The sequence below is a fragment of the Gekko japonicus genome, unplaced genomic scaffold, assembly GCF_001447785.1.
Source record: "Gekko japonicus isolate JY-2015 unplaced genomic scaffold, Gekko_japonicus_V1.1 scaffold1422, whole genome shotgun sequence".
Lineage (NCBI taxonomy): Eukaryota > Metazoa > Chordata > Lepidosauria > Squamata > Gekkonidae > Gekko > Gekko japonicus.
This window is the reverse complement of record NW_015171545.1, coordinates 85,576-98,328: the sequence shown is the minus strand read 5'-3', so window position 1 is coordinate 98,328 and position 12,753 is coordinate 85,576. Positions and strand designations below refer to the sequence as shown.

At 42.7% G+C, this 12,753-nt stretch overlaps 1 protein-coding gene across 1 annotated transcript in view; it reads left to right on the top strand.

The window, feature by feature from the left end:
• FAT1 (FAT atypical cadherin 1) overlaps positions 1-12,753 on the top strand; it is a 148,664-nt gene that overhangs the window by 118,469 nt on the left and 17,442 nt on the right. Inside the window, exons 16-23 of the mRNA XM_015419675.1 lie at positions 252-466; positions 799-936; positions 2,486-2,629; positions 5,371-5,568; positions 8,548-9,349; positions 10,296-10,427; positions 10,529-10,692; positions 12,221-12,683. Of these exons, the coding sequence (XP_015275161.1) occupies positions 252-466; positions 799-936; positions 2,486-2,629; positions 5,371-5,568; positions 8,548-9,349; positions 10,296-10,427; positions 10,529-10,692; positions 12,221-12,683 (2,256 nt within the window). The remainder of the gene's footprint in view (positions 1-251; positions 467-798; positions 937-2,485; positions 2,630-5,370; positions 5,569-8,547; positions 9,350-10,295; positions 10,428-10,528; positions 10,693-12,220; positions 12,684-12,753) is intronic.

Here is a 12,753-nt window from a genome sequence, read left to right as displayed (position 1 = left end):
GTTTGCATGATAAGGAGACATACTCCAGTAATATCCCTTGATAGTATGCAAAAACTGAGCAAAGTTTTGCATAGAACTCCTCCACAAGGCAAAGAAACGCAATGGTGTGTTAATACGTACTAAAAGGACAGTAGGAATCTTGGAGACTGAAATTATTTGTTAAGTCACTTGCAAGTTACAGTTGTCGTGGCACATCATTTTTGCTGTAATAGAAAAAATGGTTATGCATGTGATTTTTTTTTCCCTTGCAGGTGCTATTTTTGTTATTGGGAGTCTTGATTATGAGAGTTCCCCTGAGTATTATCTGACAGTGGAAGCTACAGATGGAGGGTCACCTTCCTTGAGTGATATTGTAACAGTGAATATAAATGTAACAGATATCAATGACAACACTCCAGTATTCAGTCAAGACACTTACACGGCAGTAATCAGTGAAGATGCGGAGGTTGAACAATCAGTGATCACAGTATGTACTTCCATTTCCCCCTCCTCTCCTCTTATTTTGATGCACTAATATTTTCTTGTTTGGAAAAATAGCAGCTGTGCTTTAAAAAGTGAAATACGGGGGAGAAGTTGTTTTGCTTTGTAATTGCTTCAGTTTTCTAAACAAGTATTAAAGGTGAAAGCTATAAGAGCAGAGAAAATTCTGAAGCATTTTAGGGACGGTTGTAATCCATTGTACAATGTGAATGCATTTTCAGGGAGATGAACAGGAGATCAGGTTAGCTGTCACTCATGTATTTGTATTCATTCCTTGAAGACTGTAATGTGATCCATCTAAAACTGGATGTCTTGTAGGTGGTGGCAGCTGATGCTGATGGGCCTTCAAACAACCACATTCATTACTCGATTATAGATGGCAACCAAGGGAGCCCTTTCACAATTGACCTTACCTTAGGTGAAGTCAAGGTGGCTAAACCTCTTGACAGAGAGAAGGTAAGCATCTGCATTTAGAGATTTTGAGCACAGCCTTCCAGGTAATACTGCCGCATAATCATTATTTCATTTCAACAAGAGAGACGTTGTTTGTAGAAATTATTCAAGCATTCAGAAACCATCCACTATAGCAGAGGTATCGAACTCATTTGTTACAAGGGCCAGATCTGACATATATGTCACTTTGTTGGGCCGGGCCATGTGTGCCATAAAATGTAATGCCAGGTGTTGGAGATATAAACTGTATAAAGGACAGCAGCTGGTAAGCTCCAAGTTGGTAAGCTCCAAGGCCCACATGGGCAGACTGGAGAGCCAGTGGTGCAGCACTGGGCAGATGCTACTAAACTGCTTGACTGCTGTAGACAAGGTTGTTCCACTGTGTTGAAGCCACAATTGGAGTGGCTCCACCCACTCCCCTCCCCAAGCGGTCTTTTGTTCCCTCCCTTGCACCAGTTGCTTGCAGGCTACATAAGAGTCCTGGATGGGCCGGTTCTGGCCCCCGGGCCTTATGTTTGACACCCTTGCACACGCTGTACAGTCCCAGAAGGAATAACAAGTTAGGAAGTGTCCTCTTGTCCGCCGCTTTCTGCCTGTGTCTTATATGTCACAGAGAGAGGCTAGGATCCTTCTCCCTGTCATGTTATCTTGGCATAGGCAAGGACAGTTTATCACTGGTATGTTTCAGATGCATATTAAATTAGCCAGTTTGTGCTGCCTGTGGGCATAGTGCCTGATTAGACTGGATAACACCAGTAGCAATTCTGCTGCAGCAGCAATTGTTACAACTACAGCAAATAAAAATATGTACAGTGAGGAAGACAAACCCAGTTCTCCAGACCATGGTTGGAGGCTTAAGAATGTGCTTTGGGTTCCTTTGTCTCCTCATCACTTGCAGGTTCCTTCCTCCACTTCCTTCTTTCCTCTAACTGTTGTTTCCTATGATATCCAAATTGGCAAATGATGGCTAGCGCCTAACCAGAGTCATAATTTCCAAGATGACTTCAAACCATAATTTCAATAAATAGTCCGTAGTCAAGGTGCTAGCCATCATTTGCCAGTTTGGGCATCACGTTGAACTATAGGTAAAATGCAAACAAGCATAAGAACAATGTTGAATCAGGCCAAAGGCCCATCCAGTCCAACACTCTGTCACACAGTGGCCAAAAATACCAGGTGCCATCAGGAGGTCCACCAGTGGGGCATGAGTGGAGCTGCGCTTGTGGAACAGGTCATTGCTGTGTTCGCCTTTCCGCAATAGCCTCGCTGTGTGAGCCTTGATATGGCTCTTGCCCTTTCATGAGCAGAAATGCTTCTCTTCTTGTAGATGACAGCTTTGGATCCAGCCAGGCCTCTAAATTTGAAAAGCATATGTTGAAAGCCACCTAGCTCTATCTGTCTTCTTGTGTTGCCTTGTAGATATACAAGTTTCCACACAAAATGCCTTAATTTGAGAGAATGTGCGGTTTCTAGTACTGTTTGCACAGAAAATGCTACCTGTTTCTTTCCATAACTTACGTGTATGTTTGTGTGCCTCTGTTTTACTCTTAAGTTCTCAGGTTACACTCTGACAGTTCAAGCATCAGACAATGGGAATCCTCCCAGAGTCAATGTAACTACAGTCAATATTGATGTATCTGATGTAAATGACAACCCGCCTGTGTTCTCAAAGGGCAATTACAGTATTATCATTCAGGTAATTTATGCATTGCATTTCAGCATTTGATGGCTTCTGTGTTGAGACGACTGACTCTCATTTGGCTTATGTATTGCTAGTGACCTGCTGTCAAAATAAGCAGTGGGACTATCAGTGGAGGGGGGAGGTCCGTAATGCCTCAGTCAAAAAACAGTTGTACCAGAATGACACTTGATGCGACAATCATTAATGCTGAAGTCCTCTGGTGTGTAAAAATGTTAATATATTGTATCTCAGTCTGTGTTTTTGGAGATGATAATCTGCAGATGCAATTAGTTATATGAAATACATCAGGAAGAGCAGCTTGCTGATTCAGTAATGCTGGTTCCCTGGAAAGCAATAGTAATAAGCAGTGGTAAAGACCAATGTACCCTCTAAGCCGTGGGGTCTTGTGAGCAAAAATCCTACTTTGTGAGCTACTGGCGTTAAAGTTTTGAGCGAGTGACTAGGCTACTGCATAAATTAGTTGGTTCTGGAGCCCTCCTTCCTGGGCCGAGACCAAAATTGTGTGAGCTGGAGGCTAAAAAAACTGTGAGCTAGCTCACGCTAACTCAGCTTAGAGGGAACATTGGTAAAGACTGCCATTGCTTCCTCTGCGTGGCCTTTTGTACCGAAATCTGTGAAGATAGCCTGTCTTTGAGATGGTTGCTTACTTCAGTTGTAATCTTTTAGACAACAGTATTCTTCATATAGTATTAGAAGCTGTAAATTATAGGAGTGGCATCAGAAGCTTTGATTTCACCGTAGCTTAAATTGGTACCAGAAGTAGCATGATGGCCCGGGACATGAGAGGGTGACTTCAAAAAAGTACGAACCAGACAAAGAAAGGAAGGCAGTGAGTTTTGTCCTCCTTTAAACAGACGACAGAGATTTAAGAACATAAGAAGAGCCATGCTGCATCAGACCAGTGGTCTATCTAGTTCAGCATCCTGTCTTACACAGTGGCCATCCAGTTACTGTGGAGGGGCAACAACAGGCCATATAGAAGCTGAGGACTTCCCCTGGCAGTGGTGTTCAGAGGTTAACTGCTTCATTCGCAAGGAAGTTTTGACATAGCTACTTCAGCTACTTTAGCAACATCTTAGAGAAATCACAGCAAAGAGTTACATAGTGTCAGTGAAGTAAACCATCCATTTCTGTGTAGTAGCCTATGTATATCTTACACTATAGCCTCTGATAGTTTCTCAGCACTGTGATTTGTCACCTTAACTGTTAAAAGCATTTTTTTTATAATTGCTCATTCTAGAAACCCAGTGTAGACTCACTAGATCACTAGCTTTACAAAGGCCTCTGTTTCTCCAGAGTCCATTTGTGAGTGTACACTGTAAAAAACTACTGCGGTGGCTCAGTTGGATAAGACGCTGAACTGCAGGCTGTGGAAGGTCAGTAGTTCAGCAGTTCGAGACCCGGGTGCCGCATGACGGAGTGAGCTCCCGTCTCTAGTTCCAGCTCCTGCCACCCTAGCAGTTCGAAAGCAAGAAATTGCAAGTAGATAAATAGGTACCACTTCAGTGGGAAGGTAACAGCGTTCCGTGCGCCTTGGTGTTTAGTCATGCTGGCCACATGACCACGGAAACGTCTTTGGACAGCGCTGGCTCTTCGGCTTTGAAACGGAGATGAGCACCGCAACCCTAGAGTCGGACTCGACTGGCTTTCGAGCAAGGGAACCTTTACCTTTACCTTTTACAGCGTCAAAAATGCTTCACAATGTATTTTAGTATAATAATATGCTAAGATATAACTTCAAAAAATGTTTGGCTTGAGTTGAAAGCTCCACATTTCTCCTGAGTATACTTCATGGGCTTTGCAGTATTTCAGGAAGTTGATTGAGATGTGAGATTGCATCCTCGCTACTGCTAGTGGAAGGAATGTAGATTTTGCTGCATTTCCCACTGCCCTGCAGTCCCTTCCAACCCAGGATCCATTTGGTCTATTAGCCATCGGAGGTGTGGGGGTGCAGAAAGGGGTGGAATCACGCACTTCTCCTTTCATCAAGCAGAAAAGGCGGTTTCTCCTGTTCTGGATTGCAGCCCCTGACCTGCACAGTTGTTCATCAGAATTGATCCCACAGCCTCAGAATTTAGTTCTCAGGGTTGGAAGGAACGGCTGGAGTAAGGTGGTGACTAATACTAATGAATGTATTGCATACACAGAACTTGGCCACTTTTCCAGGTCTCAGAAACATATCAGCTTTTTTTTTTCTTTAAAAATTTAGAGAAGTTTCTACAGCACGTTTTTTTCGGCAATGAGGAAATTTTCAGAATTTTGAGTGCCTTGAATTGTGGCCATGTTAAGAAAAATTATTTTCTTCCTGAAGATTTATACTCTAAATTTAAAACTTTGACAGTAATGTTAACAAATTCCATCTCAAACTCAAGGGTCAGTTCATATTACAGATGTCACATGATGACCGTTTTCATTAATTCTGTATAGTCTGTTGTACTGTGTGGCATGCTGTTTATGTGAAGTGCAGCTCTCAAGATGGCAGCGCAGCCATTTTACAGAATCGGGAGTGTTCTATATGGATGAAATTGCCTCATATATGAAGCATTCTGAGCGCCAGCTTTCCGAGCTATAACAGCAGCCACATGTTGAGGCTTAAAATAACCTCCCTGTGACAGCAGCAACACGAAAACCAGCCCTAGCTCATTCCAATTATAGATCTGTGATTAAACAGAATATCTTTTTAAAAAATCCTTTTACAATATCTGCTTTTACATCCCCTTCTCTTTCCTTTTTAGGAAAATAAGCCTGTTGGATTTAACATCCAACAGCTGGTAGTAACAGACAAGGATTCATCCCACAATGGGCCACCTTTCCTGTTCACCCTTGTGAGTGGAAATGAAGATAACGCTTTTGAGATTAACCAGCAAGGAATCCTTACAACCGCTATTCAGCTCAAACGCAAAGTGAAGGATCATTATTTGCTTCAAATTAAGGTATGGAATGCTGTGATATTTATTTAAACTCTGCCTGTGTAGGTCCAAGAGGATTCCCTAATGTGAAAAACAAATACAACTAAGCAATAATAAAGGGGGAGCACAGGCATTCTTGCGGTGGCTCAAGTGGTTAAGACGCTGAACTGCAGGCTGTGGAAGGTCAGTAGTTCAGCAGTTCAAGCCCTGGGTGCCACAAGACAGGGTGAGCTCCTGTCTCTAGTTCCAGCTCCTGCCAACTTAGCAGTTTGAAAGCAAGAAATTGCAAGTAGATAAATAGGTACCACTTAGGTGGGAAGGTAACAGCGTTCCGTGCACCTTGGTGTTTAGTCATGCCGGCCACTTGACCACGGAAACGTCTTCGGACAGCGCTGGCTCTTCGGCTTTGAAACGGAGATGAGCACCGCAACCCTAGAGTCGGATTCGACTGGCTTTCGAGCAAGGGAACCTTTACCTTTACTTTTTACAAGAACAAGGGAACCTTTACCTTTACTTTTTACAGGCATTCTAAGAAATTGCAGCTGCATAGAAAATCATCATAACAGGATCAATAATCAGTACAATTATGTGGGTAGTAATTAATGATCAAGCTCCGCTTGACAGTGCTGTGCCTTGGTGGCAGATAAATAGTTTCCTTTGCTGCTATCACCACTAACTCTAGCCCATGGTCAGCTGGCTTCATTGTGACACTCTTAGCTCCAGTCATCCCTGTTTCTTCCTCAAAAGCTAAGAAGTCTATCGAGGTCTTGCAAGCAGGAGGTATTACATAGGATCAGTCATGTCAACCACCTGGTACATTTCCCTGCTTGTGATTGGTCAGGAAATTCCCTGAGAAATGATAGGGGATCTTTCCCCTGGGAACCATCCTTCAGTTTCCAAGGCAGAATTGTACTACCAAATCCCCAACCATTGCCATGAATGCATAAAATCTATTGGGATTCCTGTGTTGTTGTTTTGATATATATATGTTTCATGTTGTACTGGTTGATGAGCTGGTCTAGAATCTGGGAGACCCAGGTTCGATTCCAGAATGGCTTTGGGCCAGTCACACAGTCTCAGCATAGCCTACCTCATAGGGTTTATTGTGTGAGTAAAATGGAGAACAGGAGAATAGTGTCAGCTGCTTTAAATTGCCACAGGGAGAGAGAGAGAAAGAAAGAAAGGAAAGAAATTAAGGTAAATAAATAAATTGCACCATTTTGGAGTAGACAGTAACTATATTGACATAAAAAAACTATAGCCCTTCCAATTATTGCTCTAAAGAGAGGATTGAAGCAAACATTAAGTATCCATTTTCATGATCAATAAGTAGCTGTCTTGTTCAGAAAATTGTTTTTGCCAGTGATTTCTTTGTGTGAGCAATTGAACATTCGAGCAATAAACACACGTGATATTGCAAATTCTTTTCTGCAAACATGAAAAGTTGCTTTGATCTCAGGCTATACCATTTGCATGAGTAGCTGGTTGAACATTCAGACTGGCTCTTGCTAGCTGTATGTCACAAAGATGAAGAATTACAAGCAACAGAACCAGGGCCAAAAAACCTCACCCTGTTTAAACTGAACTGTGGGAGAATGGAGTAGAGAGAATTTCTGGCTGTTCCCAAAATAGATTACTGTTGTTTTTGATGGAGCATTTGGTAATATGCTTGGGAAATTGTAACTGGATTACTTCTAAGTATATCAAGAAATATACTCATTGGATAGTTTTGTGTGTGACTCACTGTGTGTGTCCTGTTAAAGAATGGTTTTATTTGAATTTTAAACAAGAAAAAGTACTGTGAGCACCATCTGCTGTTTGAAATTGGCTACTTCACTGTTGTATTGAGTTTTCAGGGCACTGCAGCACTTTCTGAATTACTGGAAATCCAGAAATATTTCTAGGTGGATACAAAAATGTTTCTCACAATCTGTTTTGATTGTGAAATGGTACCCATTTTTCAAAAATTTGTCCTAGGATGGCTAGCAAGCAACAATTTGTGCCACGCATACCCACATCCAATTCTCATAAGTGGTTTTGTTAGCCCATTGCTCTAATACAAAAAAATAATGTCTTGGAAGTGTGAGCTCCTTTACAAGCACTGTATTCCTGCTCCCTTTCGTTTTTATGGAGCCCAGTCCACATGCACAAGGAAAATGTGCTTCCTGCAATGAAGGGGGAGAGGTCTTTCAGAAATGGTTATTCCATGGGTACTTCTGGGACTCCCCCACCCATACATAGTATTTGAAATGGAGCGCAGGAGTACAGCTGATTGGTGTGCATGTCCACATGCAAGTGGACGTTTCCCTGTTTCATGTATAACCAATGGAAAGCCCTTAGTATGCTTGCTAAGCTCAGTGTGCCGTAGAATCTCTTCGGAAGTGGGAGGCTAATTGAGAGATCCTCACGAACACAGGCTCTGGATTGCATTAACACAATTTGGAAACAAACTGCACTGAATATTTTAAAATGACAGCACTGAGCTGTACCCTAGTAATCTCTCTGTCAAGTTGTATGATGGTGTACAAGACTTTCATCAGACCTTTATAGGAATGTGCATTCGGTTCGTCTGAACCGAATGCACCCCCGAAAATGGCCCATTCGGGCCCCTTTCGGGTTGCTGCGGGCCGATTCAGATTCTCTGATCTGAATTGGCTTGCCACCGAATTTTGGCAGCAATTCGACCCCATTATATCCTATGGGCGAAAACATAGGGTATATTCTGGGGGCTGGAGGGGAGGGAGTGTGAGGGAGAGGCTCCATACTCGCAGGGTAGCTGCTGGAGCCTCTCCCCAAGATACCTACCAAGTTTCAACAACATTGGACTAGGAGGTCCAATTATATGGGCCCCCAAACACGTTGCCCCCATCCCCTCTGTTGTTGTCTATGGTGGGGAAAAAGTAACTTTACCTCTGTAATAACTATGTACGTACATAGTTATGTTGTGCTTCAAGTTAAAAGCTGATAAAATTGAATAGAAACTCATTGTTGGTTTCTCTTTAGGTGGCTGATAATGGAAGGCCTCAGTTGTCATCCTTGGCGTATGTTGACATCAGAGTCATTGAGGAAAGCATCCATCCTCCAGCCATCCTGCCCCTAGAAATCTTCATCACAGCCTTTGGGGAGGAATATTCTGGTGGTGTCATTGGGAAAGTGCATGCCACCGACCAAGATGTGTATGACACTTTAACGTACAGTTTGGATCCCAAGATGGAGTCCTCTTTCTCTGTCTCCAACACAGGTGGCAAGCTGATAGCTCACAAAAGGTTAGACGTTGGGCAGTACTTCCTGAATGTCACCGTTACAGATGGGAAGTTTACAACCTCCGCGGTCATTACAGTGCATATCAGACAGATCACTCAGGAGTTACTGAACCACAGCATAGCTATCCAATTTGCCAACCTTGCCCCAGAGGAATTCATCGGTGACTACTGGCGCAATTTCCAAAGAGCTTTACGGAGCATCTTGGGGGTCAGAAGGAATGACATACAGATAATCAGCTTGCAACCCTCGGATCCTCCATCTAACCTGGATGTCTTGCTGCTTGTTGAAAAGTCAGGTAGTGCTCAGTACCCAACCAGAGCCCTGCTCCACAAGATAAACTCCTCTGTGGCTGACCTTGAGGAGATCTTAGGTGTCCGGATACTGAATGTTTTCCACAAGTTGTGTCTGGGCCTTGAATGTCCTTGGAAGTTTTGTGAAGAAAAAGTGACAGTGGATGAGAATGCCATGTCCACCCACAGCACAGCCAGGCTGAGTTTTGTCAGCCCGCATCATCAGAGAACCTCAGTTTGTCTTTGCAAAGGTAAAGAAAAAAGGCACATGGTGTGGTGGGAAATGAGTGGTGTACAATCTTGAACTGCCAAAGAGAATTGAATACTTAAATGTATAGTACAGCATGCATTAGGATAGTCATGTGACTAATGAAAAAACATTTGGCCAACATATCGGTTAAATAATAATCAAGTATGTTTTTTTGAAACATTCACTTTATTGGAACAGCAAAAAGATACTGTAATAATTAGCAGTTGTGTCCATGCAACAGCAAAAATTTACTTTAAAAAGCCAGTGCGTTATTATAACTTTCAACAATAATAAATGCATTTCTCCTCTTTGCTTTTTATCCTTCAATGCTAGTTACACCCTTCCAAACCAGGTGATTTCAGTATTTAGACTTTTTAGGATTCTGCTGGTGAACACTTTGAATGTCCTTTTTTTTTTTTTTTTTTTTTTTACTAAAACTTTTAATCTTCTGATGAGACTTCGCGGCCGGGTTTTTTGTTTATATTTCAAACAAAAAAGATGAGACTTCGCAGCCAGCATTTCTGCCACAAGAAATCTTTAACACAGCCTTAAAGGAAGAGCATTCTTGGGGCGTTGTAAAATTGCATGACCTTCAAAATTCAGATTACTGGCTTTTAAGGGTTATGAAAACAGTTAAAATGTATGTGTGGATATAGTGAGGGAAGATGAAAGGGCAGTAACCATGTTGGGAAGAAAACAGCAACAGAACATCCTGTGAGCAATTCTCCTAGCAGGAGCTGAAATTATAGTAGTTTAGAAATTCCATATCCCTCATGATTTCTTGCTGCCTGGCCTCTTTCCTTGTCACCCACAACTCAGTTATCTTGCTTTTTCACCTGTTGTGCCTGAAGAAAATTAAGGCCTCAGCTTTTGACATCCTTGATTTTAAAAACCGTCACACTTGAAAAGAGGAGAGTAAAAATAAAGCTCTGCTCTCTGTTTTTCAGAAGGTAGATGCCCCGTTTTGAGCAGTGCATGTGAAGGAAACCCATGCCCTGAAGATACAGAATGTATAGCAGATCCTAATGAAGGAACATACACTTGCCTGTGTCATGGAAGCAGTATGGCCCAGTGTCCTGGTGAGAACTTGTATCTTAATATCTTTTGGTAAAGGCTTCCGCCATCTCACAGAGAAGTCCGGTTTTGAACCATTTTTTTCCCTTTTTCTTTTTTAATACAGCATTAGTGGGCCCATCACTGACTTTTACTGGAAGCAGCTATGTTAAGTATCGCCTCATGGAAAACGAAAACAAGGAAGAAATGAAGCTTACCATGAGGCTCCGAACATATTCTGCCCATGCAGTTGTCATGTATGCCAGAGGAACAGACTATAGCATTTTAGAGGTTTGTCGCTTCTGATACTCATAACCTTTTAATTACGTGGGAAACAGCTTCCTGGTTTTGGTTTCCAAGTTTAATGTTTGTGTAAAACATTGGCAGCTTTAAAATGTTTGGTTTAATTCCAGTCAGTATGAAATGATTAAAACTGAAACATAACAAGGACAGCCAATGTTGAGCAGGTAAACTACAATAAATATTTAGTAAAATACATGACCTGGTTTAGCATATTAAGGCTGTACTTGTACCTTTTTAATGGCTAACTATTTAGAGGCAAATCTGCCTAAGGTTATTACAGTTGTGAAATACTGTACAAAAGCTATCAGGGGGAGAAAATGAACAAAGATTCCAGACGAGAAACATGACCAGGCATAATGGTCAGAAGCAAGATCCCTGGCTTCTTGAACATTTACAAAGTATTCCTGAAGTCACATAGCCTACCAGAAGAAGGAATGATGCCAAGACATATGATTAAGTCAAAGAGCTCATATGCATCAAGAGGTGGTCATGAGCAATGTTCCCTCTAATGTTCCCTTTGCTTTGTGAGCTACTGGCATTAAAGTTGTGAGCGAGCGGTTTGGTTTCTGCATAAATCAGTTTGCTTTGGAGTCCTCCTTCCTGAGCTAAGACAAAAATGTGTGAGCTGGAGGCTAAAAAACTGTGAGCTAGCTCACACCAACTCAGCTTAGAGGGAACACTGGTCATGAGTGTCTTTAAGAACACATGGGTTGCCTCCGTGTAATATAGCTGGAAGCTTCTCTTCACATGTGTGATAAGTTTTGAGGTTTGGATGATTGTTAGGTTTCTTACTTCTCTATCTGTCTGTTGTACCTTTATCTCACTCATTCCCCACAAGTTACTCGGCAGCACCCATAGTTCTCCTTTCCCTCATTTTCTCCTCACGACAAGAGACCTGTGAAGTAGATTAGGCATGGACTCTAATCTGGGAGAACCGGGTTTGATTCCCCACTCCTCCACTCACAGCTGCTGGATGACCTTGGGCAAGCCATAGTTCTGACAAGAGCTATCCTTGAAAGGGCAGTTCTTGAAAGAGCTCTCTCAGCCCCACCTACCTCACAGAGGGTGTCTGTTGTGGGGAGGAGAAGGGAAGGAGTTTGTAAGCCGCTCTGAGACTCCAAGTGAAGGGCGGGATATAAATCCAATCTCCTCCTCCTCCTCCAGTTCACCCAGCAGGTTACATGGCAACATTGTATGTGAACCCAGGTCTCCCAGTCCTAGTCCAGTAGTCTGATCCCTATGCTGCACTGGTTCTGTAGTTTCCCCACAGAGTTCTCATACAGGTCATGGTAAGGCACATTGCTGTCTTTGATAGCCACCATTAAGACGTGGCTTAGAGGTCACTTCTCATCCAGCATCACCAGGTGGTGGGTATGGAAGCAAAAGTGGCTCCATTTTGCATGCTGTAGGCACCGTTCACTTGGTAGCAGGCAATCTGGGATAACATTGCACAGTTATACTGCTGCTAAGAGAGCCAGTAACATGTTCATCAATAGCTTTTTCTTTTTATGCTTAGATCCACCATGGAAGGCTGCAGTATAAATTTGACTGTGGAAGTGGTCATGGAATTGTGTCTGTGCAAAGCATTCAAATCAATGATGGCCAGTGGCATTCAGTGTCTCTTGAAGTTGATGGAAACTATGCCAAGCTGATCTTAGACAGGGTACACACCGCATCTGGTATAGCTCCTGGTACTTTAAGGACATTGAACTTAGACAACTATGTGTTTTTTGGTGGCCATATTCGGCAGCAGGGCACAAGGCATGGAAGGAGCCCACAGGTTAGCAATGGCTTCAGAGGCTGCATGGATTCCATTGTACTTAATGGCCAAGAGTTGCCCCTAAACAGCAAACCACGGGGTTATGCTCACATGGAAGAATCTGTGGATGTGTCTCCTGGATGTTTACTGGCTACCACGGGAGATTGTTCGAGCAGCCCATGCCAGAACGGGGGCATTTGTAGTCCGCTGCTCAGTGGAGGTGAGTTTTGTTCTTCTTCGAACTGCTTATTTCAGGTTACATAATAAACACTGTTGTAATACCAAGTGCG